This window comes from Phodopus roborovskii, unplaced genomic scaffold (assembly GCF_943737965.1).
Source record: "Phodopus roborovskii unplaced genomic scaffold, PHOROB, whole genome shotgun sequence".
NCBI classification, from domain to species: domain Eukaryota; kingdom Metazoa; phylum Chordata; class Mammalia; order Rodentia; family Cricetidae; genus Phodopus; species Phodopus roborovskii.
In genome coordinates, this window is record NW_026126482.1 from 20,666,695 (window position 1) to 20,689,212 (window position 22,518).

General features: G+C 43.0%; 1 protein-coding gene across 1 annotated transcript; it reads right to left on the reverse strand.

Annotated features, from left to right (window-relative positions):
- Window positions 1-1,681: 1,681 nt before the first annotated feature.
- On the reverse strand, window positions 1,682-22,419 carry Smim13 (small integral membrane protein 13). Its single transcript, XM_051194410.1, has 2 exons — window positions 21,913-22,419; window positions 1,682-5,650 (listed from the first exon to the last, which is right to left on the reverse strand). Exons 1-2 carry the CDS (start codon window positions 21,986-21,988, stop codon window positions 5,463-5,465), a joined length of 264 nt encoding a protein of 87 aa, XP_051050367.1. The 5' UTR covers window positions 21,989-22,419; the 3' UTR covers window positions 1,682-5,462.
- Window positions 22,420-22,518: the final 99 nt, after the last annotated feature.

The following is a 22,518-nucleotide window of genomic DNA, read 5'->3' on the forward strand; positions in this document are numbered from 1 at the left end:
TTCAAGATCTCCCCAAAGGCCACTGCGGGGAGGGGGCTACTCTTGAAATTGTCAAAGGGGCAGAAGTAGTCAAACCATAGCCGCGCTGTATGGGTTACTTCTTCCAGCTCTTTCCTGGGACAGGGAGGCTGTCATAGCCTTTCCTTATTGCTTCAACTGTATCCACGTACAGCTAGCCACTGAGTTACAACTCTCATACTTCATACTAGTTTTACAACTGGCTCATCATTTCTGGCTAAGTAACAAAAAAAGCATTCCCAAATTCAGTTAGAGGCCTTCAACTAGATCTGCACCTTCTAATACTCAAGCTCAAATCTATTCCTACATGCAATGCTCTGTTATCAACTACCAATCTAAAATAGAGACGTTACCATCCACCCCCCTCCTTGCCTTTACAGGCCAAGCACATCTTATTCTTTAACCTCAAAGGCCCCATTAGTAACATGATCTTTCTAAGTCATCTGCACCCAATCCAGGTGCCTGGAAGAATAGTCATTCAAGAACGTCAATCTGTATTCTCATTTGTGAAATATTTCAAGCCTGCTGTAGTTGTGAAAGACATGTGCAAGGATGAGGCAGGGGGATGGTGACTTGAGGTCAGCCTAGGCTATATTCAAGAAGCAGCTATCAGAAATACTGCAGGAGCTTGAGAGATGGCTCAGGGGTTAAGAGTGCTGGCTGTTCTTTCAGAGGTCCTGAGTTCAACTCCCGGCAACCACATGGTGGCTCACAACCATCTGTAATAAAATCTGATGCCCTCTTTTGGCCTACAAGGATACATGCAGACAGAATACTGTGTACATAATAAGTTAAAAAAAAAACTCCTTTAATATTATCACATATGGCTTGTATGTTGTTGCATACAAAGTCCTTTGTGGTTTAAATCTTTCACACATCTCTACCTTCAAACTATTTGCATTCTCAATCCCCAAAACAGCTGTCTATACACAGCTTCATAAGCAAGGACCTTTCACTGGTATGCTTTTATCCGAAATCCTCTTCTTGCCTACTACCTGGAAACTAAGACGACTGTATGTAGCTACTGCCTCCCCTCCAAGTCTTCATAAGCAGCAGCATCTTTACACCAGCTGGTTGGACCACAGTGGTGCAGGTGGGAGTCAGGACAGTCTCATGGTCCATCCAGAACACTTGGCTCCATCTCTCCTTTCAGGTGCTGCCCACCATGCCAAGTCTTTGGCACTGAAACTGATTCTCCTAACTAGTCCAGATCCCAGACCAAGCTCTAGCAATCTCAAAGACAGACCTGCCTTACAAAGCCAAGCCCTGGCAAAGTCCCTTTTCCTGAAGAAAAACATTGGCTCAGACACTGGAATCCATGGTTTCCCACCTCCAACAGGTTCTCCCTGGGCCCCCTCACTTGACAGTATTCAGCTTCCTGGTTGTCAGTGTTTACTGCCTACAGCACGCAAAGTAGCAAGCTCTTGAGGCTGCTGGATGGCGGAAGGTCCAGTATGATTAAGCATACCAACAGAGCTGGGCAGCTTGTCTTTCAGGCTCTATGTTAATTAATTTCCTAGCATGGTGGATGCTATTCTATCCTCCTAATTCTTAAGAATTTCAGAGTGGATGAAGTGGGGTGCTGAAGTGTGGACCATAAAGGAAAAAAAAACAAAAGTACCCATTGCACTCATTATCCTTAATCAATGAGACATACACTTGCTTATTTTCATTTTCCTTTATTCTGTACAAGAAGCTTTAGTATTCTAAGATAGGAACACTCATTTGCACATCCCTCATATATATTTTACATCTTGTTATTTATATAAAGGTACTATTAACACACACAGTTCTAATTCCTTACAATGTATTTGTCAAGCAACAAGGTGGCAATGCGTCGCAGCACTAGACAGAAGGGCTCCTGTAAGAAACCACAGCAGCAGTGTTTGGTGAATGGTTATGCATAGAACTGGCATGGAGGTTAATTTTAGATGGTCCTCAGCAGGTAGCATGTGCTCTGACAAATGGAGATGCAGCTTCTACTAATACAAGGTAAAAATGTAACTTGTTAGAAGTTTCTAACTTAGGGACTCTTTAACAACAGACAATACAAAGTACTTTGATTCTAGATTATATAACCCAAAGCCATTCTACAGTTCCCTAAGCTTTTCCAAGCCCAGAGAATTGCCCATTAGCTTTATGAAGTCAACTTCAAATAAAAAAGCATTTAGTTTGTCAGTCAAGATCTGCAATTACACTGGTTACCAGTCACAATCAGATACCTTCTGAGGAAAATAGACTGTACTATGGACTCAGAATAACTTCAAACATCGTTCCTCTTAACATGAAACGTACTGCTTTCCATTTCTAGATGTCAGCAATACATACTCTAAACTTTTAGCAAAATACCATTTTGAAATGGTTAAGTCTAATCTAAACAAAGAGGTCAAGATATCCATGAAATAACAATCCAGTATCTACTTCCACTGTGAGAAGCCATTCAGTTCAAAAGCGATCTTCAGATGTGTATTTAATGCCTCAGCTAACTTTTATACAAATCTTTAGTGTTTTTGCTTGAATCTTGGTTTAAATCTTGGTTTAAATCTGAGCCGTGCTACCTACTACATGGGCAATGTGCACGTGCGCGCGCACAAACACACACACACACACACACACACACACATCTCTTCAGAGGCAAACCACAAATTTGGGAAGGGCTGGCTGCGAATGAACTACAACAATCTACCTCAGTCCTCAAGTTTCTAATCGATCTTCAAAGAGATGATGCCATCAGGCAAGACTCTAGTATTTGTATGTTGTGTCTTTAAATTTTGAAACTAAGCACACCCCTTGCACTGAGAACCTGAGGGTGCAGGTGTGGCAGTTATAACAGCTACAAAAGCACTTCACCAGGAAACAGGGCAGAAACCCACAGCACACGCGAACCCTGGAGGGAAAATAGTTTCTCTTCTCTCCCTTGGTGGGGTAAAGGAGAGCCACGAAAGCAATTTTACACAAAGCACTATGCCTTAGACTCTTCATACTGGCATCCAAAATGTCTTTACCTTTTTTATGTTCATACACAAAAGTATGAGCTGTTACACCATAAGGTATTATTTCTCAGGTCAAGCACAGTTTTTGTTAAAGTTTTATAAGATATGCTGGAAACATAAATACCAATAAATAATGCCCTATATGTATCTTTACAGAGACTAGTTTAGGCCTGGGTATAAACTGGACAGTCGGGGGTGGAGGGGATAACATCAGCCACCATTCTTTAATACTGACACAAGCTCACCTGCAGCTTAAAGTTTTTCCTATTGCTATATAAACCTTAGATACCCACTGCAAAACATAAGGAAAAAAAAAAAGAAAAAAAGAAAAAGAAAACCTGGAGTTCAAAACATTAGATGGAAAAAAAAACCCTAATGTAAACAACCTCCGGATACCAAGATGCCTTGGGGCATCTTGACCCGTTTAGTGATATTTGGTTAGTATAAGAATTATTTAAAAATCAATGCTAGAAACAATGTCACTGTTCTTTATGCCTTCTGGTTACAATATTTATGCCCTATAAAGAACAGGACAGATGCCCACTCTCGGCTATTGGGCATCTTCCCCAGAAAATGTATACATGAAGGTTTTCCTCTAAACTTTCCTTCCAGTGTACCCAAAGGGCTAGGATGTCTACAAACAGTTCTTGAGGAAGTCAGTGTGGGGCAGTGCCAGTAGACAAAATCTGCCAGTATGAAGAATGAGGTATCAAACAAGATTAAACACAGCCCTGAAGGACAGGGACCAGGAAAGGAACTTGGCTTTGCAGTTCATTTCTGTCTAGAGCAGACAACACTAGAAGGTTCAGTAATCCATCTCTCTTCAGTAAACAGTCCAAAGTTCAGTTAAAACAAACATGGACCCCTGGCAAGAGGCATTTTACACAGGTAAGCAGGTTTTTTTTCAACCACTACTCTTTCAAGCCCTAGTGCTCTTTGAGGTCTGAAATATATTCTCCACAACACAAGGCCAGAACATCGAGTCCCCATATAATCGGGGGACCAATCTCACTCTCCCTAAGGGAGAAGACAGTTCTTAGATTCCTAACTACAACTCTAAAACCCCCAATAGGTTTACCCCAAAAGTATTTCATAGAAAATAACTGTTAACACTGTACGACTTATAATTAAGTTCTCCAATAAATAACTGCTATCTTGAAAAGTAAATGTACAAATTATCACTTTTACTTAATCTAGGTGACCATCAATGGTTAAGATGCACCATATATAGCTCTAAGAAAAAACCCTGCCCATTAAACTAGGCCATATGCCTTGTATCACAGAAAAACATTTTATTTTGTATTTATCCCATGTTCTAAAATAGTTTTATCGCATAAATCTTGTGCCTATGTAAAGAATGTATGAAATAGACTGGTTAAGTTATAACTGTAACTTCACATTCCAAGTCCCCTTCTTCCAAACCACTTCAATTAGTCATGGGGATCTGTGTTTTCCCACACATGTGTCAAGAGGACCAGCAATTCGGCATTTCCTGATGGGACGCTTACCACTACCTTCTATCTAATACCAGCAGGCAGCTCTGAAGAACACAGTTGATGTCTTAACAGCAGTCCTCTCCATGAAGTGGCCATATCAGTCTCTTCTTGCTTTGAATTTTGTTAGATCATTTCTGAGGATTTTGGCAATTTCTCCAGCTTTCAACTACAAGTGCTTGGCATGAAGACAGGCAACTGATTTGTAAGCATCTCAATGACAAAATGTAGCGTATCTTCACCAACTTGTGGCTATCTTCCTCTCTTAAGTCGTGTAAAAGCATTTTGTTGTTCCTTTGCAAGGAAACATTGACTTGTGATCATTTCTCCAGTGGCAAATGTTGGCATCAACAACATCAAACACACTCCACTGCTGTCTCCATGGTTTTCTGCATATATAATAGCCTTCCATTTAATGCTGATACGTGGTACTTTTTGAAGACATTTTAAAAATGCCAATTAAACCTGACATATTTGACCAACAAAAATACACATGAGCTGAGGTAATGACACTATAACAAGATGCAAATTCACATATGTATGAGCTAGGATAATGACAAGACTACCACCTGGTTGACAGTAATGAGACAGGTTCCAATTTATGACAAGTTAAAAGGTCAAGAAAGGGTTACATTTTATGACTGATGACATGTTTTTTCAAGCCTGAAATGTTTACAGATTTACACCAGTGGGGGGGGGGAAGAAGCCAAAAAGTAAGAGTGTTAAGTAGACCCATAAAGCAAAATATCTAAGATGAAATCTGTAACAGTACAATTTGGTTTAAATTCCCTTTATTTCTATATGGCTTACGTGTAAATCTTTTTTTTTTTTTTTTTTTTGAATTGGATATAAATCCAACTGCAAATGTTCCTTGGTCGTAATAACTTTCAAAGCCAGGTCACTAAGGACAGAGGCTCATAACTGCCTTAGACCATGTTCTAGTAGGGCGGGTGTCTGGTCAGTGACCTTCTTCAGCAGGCGCCCTTCTCTGGCGAGCAGATCTGACCCTGTGTGGTGAAGCTGAAGGGTCCTCTTCTGTTTCAGACCCAGAAGGATCATGATCTCCTTCCTGGGATCCTGTGTCTCCCACCAGTTCCCGTAGAAACTTGAATTTAGATAAAAATAGATGCCATACAAAATACCAACCTAAAGAAAGACAAAAACGTTGAGAAGCATCATTACACCATTTCAACTCAGAACACTACAATAAACTGTAAGGTCTATTACAAAGCAGTATGTATACTACAGTGTGCACTCATACATAGAACAAACACAAGGCACTTACGATGTGTGAGGCATAAGGATAGATTCTAGGATCATACAGGAGGACAAGTTTCTGATTTCATGGAATTTCGAACCCAGCATTAACATTAAATTGATGCAGGGTATGGTTGCACATATACTCTTAGGGGACTGAAGCAGGTGGATGGCAAGTTCAAGGCTAGCCTGGGCTACATGGTAAGAGTCCAGTCTTAAATGTCAACCTTCCATACAAAACTTATAAGATTGGGTCTAAGTAAGAGTGCTAACTGTATTAAGATCAATTTTGAGAGTATTTTTGTGGAAAAGAAAGATACTTGACTAATGAATGGACCTGTTTGTACCTCAGTTCCACCCAGGGTGAGCCATCAGGTCAGAATGAAAAGATGTTAAGCAGCAGGAGTCAACTGGGCCACAGTTTACAAAAAATGTCACAGAAAACATTTCTGTCAGTACATGACAGAAAAATAAAGCCTGTGTGAACCAACAATGTAAGTCCAAGATTTTTAGACGACATTTTTTACATCAAATCCTTTAAGGAAAAAACATCACTCAATAATGGATGGGTCAACTAAAGCAAACCCCGCAGAACACCTGAGAAGGCAGGTGAAGATAGCCATGGTCCTGGTGTTTCCTGCCACTGTTTCCTTCACACGGTTACTCAGAAAGGCCAGCAGGCCATAGCAGTTCTGGTGACATGCCCTTCAGGAAAACAAAGCCCAATGGCTTTTCCAACCCTGTGTGAAAAACTAGGTCATGGTAATGGCAACCACCTAGGGGCAGTGTTTTATTTATCTTGTTCTCTCCAGTCACTTGGGAAAATGAGCTCAACACTCACTTCTTACCGCAAAAAGACTAACTTGAGAGATGTCCTCTATTTCTTGGGCTTGTTGTCTCTTAAGACTGAATAAATACTGCATGTTAACCAAACCCTGACTATGTCAACTATGTGCATAAATGGCAAAGCTCTGCAAAATAACATTTTAATGAAATTCCAAATTAACATGCTCAGCTTTCACCCAAAATTCTCTGCTAAACAGGTACAACTGATGGGAGATGTCATTTTGTAAATATGTTTCTCATACTGGTTAATGAATAAAGCACTGTTGGCCAACAGGGAAGCAAGACAGGCAGGACTAGGAGACAAGGAGGAAAGAGGAAGGAATGAGGAGGAGTCAAGATGGAGAGTCTGGAGAGCGCAGGACGTCAGCCAGCTCTCCAGTAAGATGAAAACAGGTGGAAATACATAGATCAACAGAAATGGGTTAATACTTAAGACAGAGTTAGCCGATAAGAAACTAGTACCTGGCCAACAGCATTATATCAAATACAGAATCTCTGAGTCTCTGTGTGTTAATTGGGGCAGGTGCAGCGGCGGGACCAGACCAGCAGCGGGAGGAAAAAACATACTCCTTTACATACAGCCTTGGAGGAAAAACCCCCATGGGATGGGGAACGCTTCTGACCTGAGGCTCACAAAGCTAAAGCTGCAGCTGCACCTTTAGGGCTGGGGGAGGAGCCACCTAGAGGGCTGAGGTGTCTGTTACTTAACAAGTGTTCCATAAACCACTCAACTGACATGAATTCAAATGCTAGCAGGTCAGGGAAATCTGAGTTAACTTTTTTTTCAAATTATGTTTTTACAGATATGACTCACATAGCATAAAGTTTATCCATTTGGAATATACAACTTAACAGCTTCTGGAATATTCCTAAGGTTGTACAGTGAACACTCCTGAACTCGCAGGCATTTGCCACAATTCTAAGAGACTCCTCTAGAGCCATTCATAGCTGGGGAAGGATTTCTGCTGACAGAGAGCCTATCTAGCTGTATAGAGTCCTGGGTTTAATCCCGGCACCACATAATACCAGGCATAGTGTGGTGTTATGCACCTATGATCCAAACCCTTGCAGTGGAAGCAGGGGGATCAGAAATTGAAGGTAACGTTTACTATATAGTGAGTCTGAGATAGCTACATGGACTACATGAGACTTTTAAAAACGAAAAAGCAATCCTGGTACTCTGTTAAGAATCTCCCAGCATTGCTGGAGGTGCTGACTCACACCTTTAAGCCCATCACTAGAGAGGCAGACCTCTGTGTGTTCAAGGCCAGCCTGGTCTACACAGCAAGCTCCAGGTCAGCTGGGGCTACAACAGTGAGATCCTATCCAAAAAAAAGAAAAAAGAAAAAGAAAATCTATAAAGCAAAAAGCTGAGGATGACAACAGTTGTCAAAGGCTTTAGATATAAGGACTTTCCATTATATTCTATACCCTCTTCCTCCCAAATTGCACTGCCAGTGACAACAACAATTTAAAAAATGTGTCAGTGTCAGAACCACAGTCAGAAGGTAGCATTTGGCATGGCCAATAGCAGCCATGCACCAGTCCCCTTCCAGCTAGCAGTCACTAATGATTATTACATCACCATTGACTTACCACCATGAACATGCTCATAAATGGAATCAGTATCTGGCCTTTGTGTCTGGCTTCATTTTCAAGGTCTATCCTTGTTGGCAACTGCATTATGTACATCCCACTAGAAACATGAGTTACCATTTCTCTACCAACTCCATCGACACAACTCTTCTTATTGCCAGTCTTATATGCAGTCAACCCACCAAATATGAAATGGCACACTACAGTGGCGCTTGATCTACATAACTAATAACATGCTTCCATTTTAATTTTTTAACTGTTCATCAACTTTTTTGTTTTGGTTTGGTTTTTGTTTTATTGTTTGTTTAATTGTGAGCTGTAAGCTCTTGTGTGTTCTAGATAGTAGATGCTTTCCCCCCATCCCATCCAGTGTCTTTTCACTATTTTTGGAATGATTTTGAAGAATGATGTTTAGTGCTGATGAGACCCAATAAATCACGTTAACTGGGCTGCCTGGACTGTTGGGTATCACATTGAGAAAACTACTGGGTGAGTCAAGATTGTAAAATTTACACCTGTTACTCTTCTAAGAGTTTTACAAATTTTAACACATAAGTCTTTGGTCTATTATTAATTTTGACAACAGAGTTGCATCCAGATTCATTCACTAGCATATGAATATCAAGTTATATCATTTATTGAAAGAACTATTCTTCTCTTGGAAACTTGGTCAAAAACCAGTCATAAATAGCAATTTTCTTCTCGACTTTTAATCACTATATATATGCCAATCTTATCCTGACACACACTATCTGAACTACAGTAGCTTTGCATTACATTTTGAAGCCATGAAGTGTATGTATGTCCACCAACTGTATTCTTTCCCTAGATTGTTTTGACTTCCTGGGCCCCCTGCATGTCTAGGGGAATCTTAAGAGTCAGCTAATCAGTGCACTGAGTCTGTATGTCAAACTGTGCTGGTTCTGTAATGTTATTCTGTTCAACTAAAATTTCCCACAATGAGCACATATGGTGACATGTGTGTACGCATGTGTGTGCATGTGTGTATGGAGGCCAGAAGTCGAAGCCAGTGTCTTCTCCTATTGTTCAGGAATTACAGATATGCACTACCACTCCCTGCTTTGTTATGTGGTACTGGGAATCTTAACTCAGAAATTTCTAACATAAGTGTAAATTTACTATCAGGAAATTCGTATAATTCACTTCAAAGAGAACTCTTTGCATCCTTAAAAACAAATATGCTATAAAGAATATTTGGAAGAGATGGGTACCAACATTTCTCTGACTGAAAAGCACTACAGGGGTTGCGGAGGGATTGAGTGAGGGCTGGTGGAAAGCCTGGAACTTGAAGTGTAGTCCAGGCTGGACTTCTACTTGGGACAATTCTGATGTGTGAGCCTTCCAAGTGAAATTAGAGACATGCTATCACATCCAGCTCATAGACAAATCAACTAATTAAAGCTTAACTAAGAAGCTAGGCTTGGTGTTGCCTTGTCATACTTGAGAGGTGAGCTGGAAGCAGGAGAATCCTAAATTCCAGGCTAGCCTGGGCTACAGCAAGACCCTGCACCAACACAAAGTAACCAAAACCTTCCCTGAGTCCTTCAGAGTGTTAACACGTTATCTCCAGTAAATGTCTACACTGCAAGAGGCTCCACTGCTTGAGGTGGAGGCAAGGTGGGGGCAGAGGAGGATGGGAGGCACTGTAAACATAAGGCACACTCAAAACAACCCGATGTAATGACCCTACTTAAAGACGCCCGGTTGCAGCAATTCCTAAATGGTATTACTCAAACTGATATGCTAGGGAGTTCTCAGACACTAAGATTCTCAGGGGTCCGTCCCACAAACCCCAAATCAATCTAGAAGCTGTTCTTATTCGTTTTTTGTTTGGTTGGTTTTTTTTCCCTATTGTTTTTTGTTTGTTTTGCTTTGCTTTGTTTTGTTTGTTTTTTTGAGACAAAATCTCACTATGTAGCTCTGCCTGTCTTGTAACCCTTGTAGACCAAGCTGCCCTCAAACTCAGAGGTTCATCTGCCTCTGCCTCGAGAGTGCTGGGATTAAAGGTGTGCATCACCATGCCTGGCTATGCCTACTCATTTGAAGTTCCATCGATCACTCTAATGTTCTTGCAAGTTTGGAAAACACAGAAATGGCTGTCAAAAAGTGGATCAGTCAGACTGGTCAAGGAAAAGGAGAAGGGAGAATCATGGCTGAATGCCCACAGGGAAGAAGTGAAGGAGCAGCTGACCAGAAACTGCCTCAGGACACTCCATTTCCATCCAAAGCCACATTAGTATTCATTAATGAGACGTGATGGTCACATAAGGAAAATGTTCTGGCTAGTTTTATGTTAACTCAACATAAACTAGAGGTATTTAGGAAGAGGGAACCTCAACACAGAGAAAATGCCCCACCAGACTGGCCTGTGGGCAAGCCTGATTGATAATTGATGTGGGAAAGGCCCACTCACTATGGGCAGCGCCACCCTTGAGCTGCAGATCCTGAGTTCTGTAAGAGTGCAGGGTGAGCAAGTCATGGAGAGCAAGCCAGTAGGCAGCACCCTTTAGCTCCTGCCTCCGTGTCTCTGCCCTGACTGCCTCAGACGGTGACTAGAAGCTAGAAGCAGAAACAAACCCTTTCCTCCCCAAGGTGCTCTTGGTCATGGTGTTTTATCACAGTAATAGAAACCCCAACTAAGACAGAAGACTATACAAAGAAACTGTCCAGAAATGGAGGTTATAACTCACTAGCATTTGTAAGGTGATAGTTTTAATACTCAACACCTCAATTACGATTTTTCCCTAATATCACCAATGAGTTGGGTGATGTCACAGGAAGTTAATGAATAACTGATATAATGGTCAGAGCTATTTAAATGTCCCCTCCAAAACTCATGTGGATATATACTTGAAATGTTAATATAACATGATCAAGAAATATTAAGAAAAAAATAAATATTAAGAAATGAGTTAATGTCAGCATGGAGGGAATATGTTAAGTATCACATATCACAGTTAAGTATCTGTCCCTACCCATGCTTGCCCTTCCACCCCATCAAGCCACAGCAAAGGCATTTGCTCACTGGGTACCTCAGTCCTCTACAACTATGCCCCCAACCTACAACTATCATTTACGGCTTTCCCAGTGGGTGGGGCTCTGCTGTAACAGCAGGAAACAGATTAGGCAGATGGTCAGAGTTAGGCAAAAAGGTTGGTTATTCTCTAGAGTTGTGCTGCATCTCTTCTACAAGATTGTTTAATGCCACACGTGTGTTTGCCCTCCTGTACACCGGGCATGTCAGAAGACACAAGCGCAATGGAGGCTCCCCTTGACATAGCACAGACATAGACAGACAAACACATCAAATGGTTCGGGGAGGGGGGGGGTGTATGAGGTATGTGAGTGTGAGTTACCAAGCAAGAGCCACACAGACACACAGGACGGCATTACCAGTTCAGATTCATAACTTCAACTTAGTCTAAAAGTAGACCAGCCTAAATGGGCTCGGGCCTCTGAGATAACTTCTTCCAGGTGTGTGCTTATAATGGGAGAACAGGAAGATGGAAAAAGAAACTCATTAAAACCTAGATGACCTTTGACTGCAAAGCATTCGGGCTATCTCATGGAAGCCAGCATCATGGGCAAGCCTATGGAAGCATAGCTCACCAGATCCCTCCCACAGAACAAACTTCTTGCTTTCTCTTGTTCTATGGACATGGGTCTTGCACCATGTCCTGAGATATAGAAAGAAAAACAGGAAGGAGTGAAAAGAGAGGAGAAAGGAAAATTCTATTTATGTATACTCAAACACCAAGCTACATATTAAAATGTGTTCTTCACGGCTTCTTAAAAGGTAGGTTAGGGCCCTTAGACTAATAAGCACTGTAAGTCAGAAAAACTGGCTGGCAACAGAGGCCCTGGGTTCTGAGACAATAAAAGATGACTCACTTGTGCCAGTAACTAAGCATTAGTACAAAAGGTAAATAAAGGTTATGAAACACACTATAGTATTTCTACATATAAACAAGCCAGAAGGGCAGTTACAATACATGAGCTGAACACTTAACCATCACCATCAATATAACTAAAAGTTCACCGTCAGTAGTTTTCAATTCACACAATGAAATAACATTCACTATCTCACTGAATCCTCATGATCTCTCTGAATTAGTTAAGGCTGCCAACCATTACTCCCATTCCTATAGAAAAGACTCGATGACTAATGGGGGGTTTTTGTTTCATTTTATTCGTTGGTACCAATTTGTTAAGAATCTGAGAAAAAGACAACACGGGTCAAACAAGCTCTAAGTCTCAGCAACTGCTGAGAGAAATGAGAAAAAGAGGAAGAAAGTCCCATGCCTTGGGTTCAGCAGTGGAGGCCAGCAGGCAGCTACACTGGAAGCATCTGCAGACACAGCATCTCCAGAGTGTGGGCAAGTACACTTAAGATCTGGGCCCCGATATGGATAGGAAAGGGAAGGGAAAGTTACTTCCGAGTCAGAACTCAGAAGACTGAGCAGTTCTGGGCATCCTGCAGAAGAGATAACCCCCAGTAATGCCTTCTAAGTGATGGCTTGACACTGAAACTTTTTTACACTTTTTTGTTGTTGGTATTAACATTTTTATCTGCTAATTGTACTTAAGTAAGACTGACTACAACCATAAATTAAAACCAATTATTTGTTAAATTTTATCAAACCTATCACTTTCAGACTGTTCCAGAACCTTGGATTCTTACACACACAGGCAAGTTGCAACCCAAGTTGCCATCGACAGTGAAGCCAAAAGACCCTACCCACTCTGAACCAATCAGCCTCTAGCTAGAAATTCCCCATATTTCCAGTATTTTCTACCTTGTTTGCTTCCAAGAGCCTTTTCTGAGCCCCAACACGGTGAAGTTTGGTGTTGCCTTGACTTGAATCTACTTTCCTAAGACTAGAGTAAAGCCATACTTAATATTTGAAGAGCCACTTCCAAACACAGATTAATTCAACCTACACACCTGTACTTCAGTGCTAGGCAAGCAGACATCATTTCCTGATAGTTCGCTATCTGTGAACTTGTCTTTATTAAAATTAGACGTTGGAACATTGCTCAAAACAGTCACAGGTCTGCCTGAGAAAATTCCATGCCCTCTACTACACCTGCAAATCAGTGTGCCAGGCTCAGCAGTAGCCTGGTTCTTGGTACTACACCTGCTAAAAAGTGTGCTCAGGCTGAACCAGGGGCACAGCCTTGCCAACTTATAGTGAGGGTGTGACCCTAGCTTAGTACAACCCCTCTCCTTATACAGGCCACACTCTGACCTCCTAGGACCTATGTGGACATGAGATTTAAACCAGCCCTGAAGCTTCAAAGCTCACGTGCTCTTCACAGAGAGGTGCAGCCACCATTGCTGAGTCACACTACAATCACAAAGCCACACTTGGCTAAAACTGCCATCAACACAACAGAAACCTCCTAACTGGTTTCCTTCCTCCCAGTCCGCAGCTCTAAGAGCCCGGAGAATCTTGATGATTCCATAAAACCTCTTAGCTGCCTACATATGCCCCCAAAGTCTTGATGCCCCTTGTACTCATTATCACCTCATCCCAGCTAATTAGTCAAGGGCAGAAAACTGACTCATTTATTCATTCTTCCACTCAAATATTTGTCAGTGCCTACCGTGGTCCAAACACTATCGTATCGTGCTGCAATACGCACATCCAATGACAATAAATATACGAAGAGCAGAGCGAGGACAGATGAGCACAAGGGAAGCTGCTATCTTCAGAAGCCAGGGTTTCCATGGATGGAAAGGCTGCAGAAGCAAGTTCTGGAATGCAATATCAGGAGTGGCAAGCTTCAATGGCCGTTACACGCACTGTTCAAGAGTGTGGTGAACCCAAGCTCCCTGCCTCCCCGGTCTCTCTAAAGGTCAAGGAGTGGGGCTCAAACCCCCTGGTCTCTAATCACATGCTTGGTGTTTCCTGCAACCAGTCTTCATCCTAAAACAATCTAGGGGCCCCAGAGACACTTCATGGGCATGAACCCTGCTTGTGACAGGGTTCTGATAACAAGACACTCCTATCACATAGGCTAGGCTAAGGGAAGTGGAGTTTCCAGGGCTTTTGCCAACTCTATTTTTCCTGATAGTGCAGAGATAAAACTCATGAAGCCTTGGGAGGATGGGGAGGGGGTGTCAGAAAGCAGGGTGATAAAAGAATGAGCATGCAATTCACCATGATGAACATCTGAGATCAGTGGACCCACATTAATGGACTATTCAAACACCTCAAGTGTTTCTGAGAGACTAAGCTGGATTCCCCTTCCAGCTTGTGACTTCAAGAGAGAATCAGAGTATGGTTATCTTTGTACCTCTGAATACGCACCAAATATTTAGGTGAACAGGTATGACACCTAGCTCAAGGAACAGGAAACAAGGAAGATAGACTCATCTATGCAGGGTTTATAGGAACCTAAGGGGCATGTTTTAGGTGCAGATTCAGAGCTAGGTGAGGCCACAAGGCCTTCAGATAACTAGTGGTTTCCATCATACAGGCCTTCCAGAAGTGCTGCCTCAAGAGGTTGATCCTAGCATGCTTGCTGGAGGCAGAGGCAGGCGGGGATCTGAGAATTCCAGGCCAGCTAGGTACACAGTGAGACCCTGCCAAAACAAACAAACAAACAAACAAAAAAACTTTCTAGGATGATAGATGCACCAAGACATTTCTGGTTTAGTAAGGACAGCCACTCAGAGAGAAGAGCTAAAAGGAGCTCCAACAGTAACAGAACAAAGAAAGGAAATCCTTGCTTTTACAGAATTTTAAAAGGAGGGATCTGAAGTTTACAGTCTAGTGAAGAAGGTACAAGATAAAACAAGGCATCCTCTCTCTACAGGGGCCAAGTCTATGCCTTAACAACCATACAGGGAAGCCTTGGTCCTACCAGTTACCTCTAGTCTGGAGGATAAAGGCCTCGAGGACACAGGTGGGGCTTAGTTCACTTTAAATACTCATGACCACTTTCTCCAGCAAATGCACCTAAGAATCTAGTAAGTATATTTCACTCAATAAGTTATCCATTTGAGGCAATCATGGTTTATACCAGACTTAACCATTATTACTGGAATTAATAAGTAGCAGAGGGATTTTCCTTCACTCTTCAGATGAGGGTCTACTATGTCATATGCAAGGCACTACTCTAGGGTCTAGAGATAATGAACCAAGCCAATGAAGTCACTGACACCAGTGCTTACACTCTGACAGTGTTAAGTCATAGACTGCCATTGTCTTGACTGACCTTCTGAACAAACCAGGCTGAAAATCAGTCATTCTTGCTAAAGCTGCACTTTCAAACACTGAAACTATTTATCTGACCTTTCTCAAGAGATCAGGGTTAAAGAGATGACAAGAAATCAGTATTAGATAACAGCCTGGTCTCCAACGGGCCAGAAGTTTCAATTGGCATGAAAATCAAGCTCTGTCTACCTTAATCCTAAGAACACACACACACACACTCTCTCTCTCTCACTCTCTCTCTCTCTCTCTCTCTCTCTCTCCTACCTACCTCTTGAGAAATCTCTATTAACCAGTTGTTTTCCAACTGTTCTGTCATCTCCACCTTACAGGGCAATGAGCACCTGCTGTTTGTACTTCCTGTCTAGAAAAACCAACATCTTCTGCTAAAACCATCATTAACACTGGGTAGAATAAATACCTGATTCTAGAATAAAAAGTAAGTCGATTATCACACACACACACACACACACACACACACACACACACACACACACACACAAACACACCGCCTCGCTGTGCTAGAACTACTAATGAACTACATACCTCCAGGCCTCTGCTAAATTTAAGGGAACTGCCCAATTCACTGTTTCTGTGGGACAAATCAGTCAGGAAGCTACACCATGGCCATGAGTTAAGCACTGGAGGATACCAGCAGAACCCCAAGTGTTAATTCACTGGATTAGAATCCCCTAACCAGCCTCCAGTCTCCAGAGGTGTAAGTGAGCTACTTAGCCAGAGATGCAAAGGGAGAAAAGAATCCCATGGGGACAGCTGGAGAAGCTTCTTGGACTGAGGGTGTTTCTGAGCGACAGCACAGGTTGTTAAGCTTATCACTTCTGGCACACTAAGCAAGGCTGAGCTCTCCATTGCAGGTACCTAAATCTACTCTTAATAAATTATCAGTTGCCTTTTAAAAATCTGATAAGAAAAAATTCTAAGGAGTGGGAGAGATAAGGGAGCTTAATCAGCTAGCAGGTGTGAGCTAAAACCAACAAAGCCTGTTCCAGTACAGGAATGTGGACCAGACCCTAGACTTAACCCCAGCAGCCCTCTCCTGTTCAGATCCACACAGATGAGCTTCTAAAACTTAGGCTCTTTGTGATTCCTACATTTACTCTTGGATCACCCTAAAAGAGTTGATTTGGAAATGCTCTCGGCTCTCAGATTCAACTGCCTCTCAGATCCTGTGCATCTGTAGTAGCTGCAGAGCCGGTTCCAGGACTTGGTCCATTCAGGCTAGATTCTCAATTAGCTCACTAAACCTTTCCATTTCAGAGACTCTCTCCACTATCAATTTTGGTTTAATATTACTAAAAACTTAATGGCAGAGAGGGGTATACCAGTTGAACACAAGATACAATCAAGATCACAGAAAATGAACTGGCAAGTAGGAAGTAAGAGAATTCCTCTCTGGGGGAAAAAAAAAAAAACAAATGTTGATACTCTCATAGAACAGATCTCCATGTTAACAATTGAGGGTGTGTGTAAACTAGAGACATCATTACCAAATCACTGTGCATGGGTGAGCCACAGCTAAAAAGAACCCATGGGTGTTTGTTGTTGCTATTGTTGCTTTCCTGCTTTGTTTTCAGACAAGATTTCCCTGTGTAGCCCTGACTGTCCTGAAACTCCCTTTATAGACCAGGCTGACCTTGAACTGAGATCCACCTACCTGCCTCTGCTGGGCAAGTACTGATATTAAAGATGTGTGCCTCTACACTATCAGATAAGAACCTACTGTTTTGTTTTAATTACTTCATCCTTGAATATAACATATCAAAACCTCTCTCTAGAGGTCCAAGAAAAGAATCCAGGGTAAAAGCCTGGGTTCAGTACCCAGCAAAGAAGGAAGAGGACATGGGGGGGGGGGAATTATCACTAATTTAGAAGAAACAAAGGAGGATTATCAATTGCCTACATCCAGAAAAACAAAAGAAGCCAGACGTTCCATTACACTAGTGATGAAAAGGCTATCCAAAAAGGCATCTGGAGACAGAAACCAAGTCACAACACACACTGGATTTCTCAAAATTAGCCCTAGAAGCTGAAAAAACAGGCAATAATTTGTTACCAGTAGGTTTTCCCTGCCAGCCTGGTCCCACCGTCACGCCAGCCCCAATTAACACACAGAGACTCTGTATTTGATACTATGCTGTTGGCCAGTTACTTGCTTCTCATTGTCTAGCTCTGTCTTAAGTATTAAGCCATTTCTATTAATCTAAGTATTTCCACGTGGTCTCATCTTACCGGAGAGAGGGGGCCGGCGGTTCTGTTCTCTCCAATCTCTCCATGTTGACTCCTCCCTACTACTTCCTTGAATCCTCCTTGTCTCCTAGTCCTGCCTACCTTGCTTTCCTATTGGCCAACAGTGCTTTATTCATTAACCAGTATGAGAAACATATTTACAGAATGACATCTCCCATCAATAATTTTTAAAAGTCTAGACAAAAAAAAAAAAAAATTTGCAACTTCAGATTACTCAGAGTATTGGTCAAATATCAGGACTGAAAATCAGAAGACTTTTTAACCATGTAGCTCAAGATATTCTTTGTCATGTACCTTTTCTTAGAAATTTCCCTCCCACAAATGAAGAATATATGAGAAAGATGGTGACACAAGATCCAGGACCAGTCAGTGGAGTGTAGGACAGGGCAGCAGAGAAAGCACACCTCAGTGTGTGAGATGGCAGCTGCTGAGAAGGGAGGGGCCTCTAGGAAGGGGTGGGAACAAGCAATGGACTGGACATGTGAGAGAGATTTCTCATGACTGTATAGATTCTGGAGGCTGGAGGAAAGAATAAATAACAACAGGTACATACAGAGAACAAAACACTAGGGGCTAGGGACAGAGCTCACTCGCCTAGCATGTCCAGGAACCTGGGTTATATCCACAGCAAGGAAATGAAAATGGTGGATAAACTTACAAGGTAATTGCTAAGTTGTGGGAGCCCACAGAGACTCGGTTCCATCTTGACTTAAGGTCAGAGAGTTCAAACCTACCCTTGCTCCTCAGGGTCAAATAACAGGATGTTTGGCCAAAGGCATAGCTACTTGATGTTTTGAGAGTTAAGGAGGTAATTATGCTTGTTTGTTCCTTGTATCATAGCAAGGAAGTCTTTTGCCCTTCCCCTTTGCTTTGGGGATAAAAGGGGTATGAGAAATAAATTCGAGGTGTCTACAATATTCCCTGAGAGCCCTCCCGACACTTCTGTCTTTCATCTCTTTGTTTTCTCAATTCTCACTCCTTTTCAGGAATATTCGACATGTCCCCTGGTCCCCACACTAAGTTCAAGCAAATTGAAACTATATAAGTAGCCAGAGTATAATGTTGGTCCAGCAGGGAATATTTACATAGTCTAAATATAAACCTTGAAAATTAATTTGGCCAAAAAATTATTATAAATGATAAGCAGAGAAAACAAAACCATCTCAGCCAATAACTATCTAAATTACAGGTGTAGCAGGTGTAGCAATGAAGGTTATCAAGACATGAGACCTTGGTGGGGGAAAGTATTTGGAAATAAGTATCAGCCACTGTGGACAGAAAGCACCGAGGTATATAAAAACCCAAAGTGCTTCTCAGGGAGAAACCTCAATTATACAGAAGTTAGCAACTAGTAAGTGAACACCCATTCAGTAATATGGAAGCCATTATTTTACCCATCTTGACAAAGGGCAGCTTCAGTTGAATAGTACTCGCAGAAAACACTTTAGAATGAATGGAAAAGCAGAAGCAATTAATATATAAGAAGGGAAACCTCCCTAGGAACCTGAAATTAAAAATTGGAATTCACTGAGTGAAACAGCTCATCAGTGTTCTCCAGCAAACTCAGATTCTGATCCCGTGTCTAGTGGGCACTAAAGAGAAAGGTGGCTGAACTGAATGAGAGCAGAAAAAGGACAGCCAGCCCATAGGGTACAGGCTGGTAATTTGAACTCTCTGTCCTAGTTTAACAAAATCTCCTAAATAAGACCCCTTCCCCACCCAACCCCCCAAAAAAAAGTGTTGGTAAGAAAGAAAAATAATGTTTATATGTTTTTGGGGTTTTTTTTTTCTTGGAAATTTTTCAGAACATTAACCAGGTTCTCAAATGGGCCAATGCCATCAGAGAGGTAAGAATTACTTTAAGGGAATATGCCTAAACTATGTAGCTACCTCCTACTCCTTCAGCAAGGGCTGGAGACAGGTATGTGTTACAGACTGAACTGTGTCCCTTCCCCTGCCAAATTCACATGTCCTAGTTCCCAATGTGACTCTGTCTGGAAAGTAAATAAGGTCATAAGGGCCAGGGCCCAGATCCAAAGACTGGTATATCAGGTACATACAGTGAGACCCTGTGAAAGTACCAGGAAAAGATGGCCATCCCCATGCCAAGAAGAAATGTTCTTAAAGCCCTTCAAGCCTCCAGGACTATGAGAGAGAAATTTCTATAGAGTAAGTGAGCCAGTCTATGGTATTCTACAATATAGCCCAGCAAACTAACATGGCACCCCAGGTCCCAAGCAAGTCTGGCCTGCCCCCTCCCTCTCCTCTTCAACCTTCAGCCACATTCTAGTCCAAACAAAAGGCCGCCTGCCCTGTCATTAGTTAACGAACAAGGTAGTTTGGACTACTTTATAAAGCTATTAGTTTTAAAGTATCTTTCCTTACCTCTCATCCATTGGGTTTCCTGAAGCTAAAGACAAGGCCTGTTTAGTAAAGCTGGTGGTGGTGGCAAGACATGGTAGCACACGCCTTTAATCCCAGCATTTGGGGGGACAGCAGAGGCAGGTGATCTCCTGCCAGTCTAGTGTACACAGGGAGTTCCAGGTTCCAGGATGGTTATACAGACAAACCGTTTCAAAAAAAAAAAAAAAAAAAAAAAAAGGAAGCAGACTGATAGCGGCCACTGAAAGATGAGAAATCCATCAGGAATTAAAATGTCTCGGAGCAAGTTGGGCACGTGTTCTACACAAGATGTAGTATGCAAGATGTAGTATGGTTTGTATGTAACATTCTCATGCCAAGTAAAAAGGGTAACATATACCTTCATCCAACTAACACTCAAGGATTTGTTTATTCTTATTTCAAGAACCTTGAACTGCAGGCATAGCTTGCCTAGCCTGCTGGAACCCTGGAGTTTCATCCCTAGCATTGAATAAACTGGATGTAGCGCTCTGTGGATCATCAACTCAAGGTCGTCCTCTGCCACACAGCAAGTTCAGTGTCAATCTAGTTTACCTGACACCCCCATCTCAGACCCCCAAAAACAAAACATCTTAGACTCGGCAATTAATGAAAGCACCTGTTCACACATCAGAAAAATAAGAGTGACTATTTCATTGTTTGACATCATGAGAAAAGAAATACTGGGCCAGATGTGGTACACATCTTTAATCCTACCACTTGGGAGGCTGGGGAAGTTGGATCTCTCTGAGTTCCAGACCAGCCTGATCTACATGGTGAACTCCAGGCCAACCAATGTTACATAGTGAGGACCTGTTTTACCAAAAAAAAAAAAAAAAAAAAAAAAAAAAAGTAGACTTTTAGCTCTAGTGTCACTAGAAATACTCAAAAATTTTTGGGTTGGAGATGAGCACAACAGTTCACCACGAGTTTTAGCATATGTATGGTCCTTGGTTCACAATCAGCATCGATAACAAAAATTAAATACATATATCTAAATACAAGTCCGTACATGTCTCTTCCAATTACAGTCACTGGACTGGGCATTAATCTCTACGATATTTATAAAATTGTAACCAAATACTCCATCACGTCAAACCCATACTTTGGTCTTGTAAATAGCAGTGCTCGCTGGCATCTATCTGAAATACTTTCCAGATTCTCGGCCTCTTTGCTGAGACCTGTGGTATCAGCTACTGTGCATAACGAAACATGCCTTGAGAACAGTTTAACGTCCTCTCATTCTGAGGGGGAAAATACAGCAAACCAAACAGCACCATTAGAGCAGAACCAAGAATTAGGTTACCGGACCCTGTATGTTTATTAGTGTCTTTAGGCACTGCCTGGCATCACATCTGCTCGGAATTTGGTTAACGCCTGAACTCGAAGTAAACAAACAACTTCACGTGCACTGGGAACCCAAGCGTGCTCCAACCCCTGGTTTAAATGAAGGTGGTGAAATCTCTCACCAGGCTCAGGGTTTCCAAATAAAAAGATAAAACCGATCACTTCTCCTTCGATTACAGGCCACGGAGAAAATCTGCGGAGACAGTGACATTAATGGCAATCAAGGACAAACCTGTCCGGGAAGCAGGAACGTGCTTCTACCTAGAGTCAGGATGCCAGTCCTGAATGCTGAGCTTTCCTCCGTGATGATGGCCCCGAGATCTGCACTGAGCAGAAGGCGTGGCTCCTTTCAGCTCGATCTTGGGGGGCTAGGTGACCACCGAGAGCTCCAAGACACTTGTCCACGCACGCTTTCTCGACCCCTCCCCCGCAAGACGCTGCCCCCACACTCACCGCACACCATCAGCAGCAGGACGATCAGCAGCGTGGCCACGAACACCAGCAGGGTCAGCCCCACGTTGTGCCACATCGTGAGAGCCGGAGGGTGGGCAGGGGCTCAGCGGCGGGCGGCAGAGCGGCTGGGCGGCATGGGCGGCAGGCGCCCGAGGGCAGCGCCCCCAGGGGGCGGGACTGGGCGGCGCGGGGGCGGACCGCGGCGGGGACGGCCCGCAGACCAGCCCCCCGGCCGGCCGGAGCGACCGAGTCGCGGGAGGAGCGGGCCGCGAGGCGCCACTACCGCCTCATCGCTCCGGGAAGCCGGAGCCACGGCGTGCAGAAGCCGGCGGCGAACGGACGCGCTGCCATGGCGGACACCGAAGGGGAAAGCGTGAGCTGGAGGTGGCTGGGTGGCCGCAGGGCCCTAGCTGCGGCTAGCGCGAGGTCCTCTCGCCCTCGGAGACGCCAGATGTCAACCACTCCCCGAGGCCGCCGCAGCTGCTCCTCTGCTCCCCGCCTCCTCCCCCGCGGCAGCTCATCACCAGGCACCCACTCCGCGTCGAGTCTGCCGCTGTGCGGGGCCTTCTGGGAAATGGAGTGCGAGGCTCCATGTAGGCTGCCGGT

Coding starts and splice junctions, on each gene's coding strand:
- Smim13 (XM_051194410.1), bottom strand. CDS start 21,988: ATGTGGCACAACGTGGGGCTGACCCTGCTGGTGTTCGTGGCCACGCTG. Junction 5,651..21,912: donor CCTGCTGCTGATGGTGTGCG/GTGAGTGTGGGG, acceptor GTCTTTCTTTAG/GTTGGTATTTTGTATGGCAT.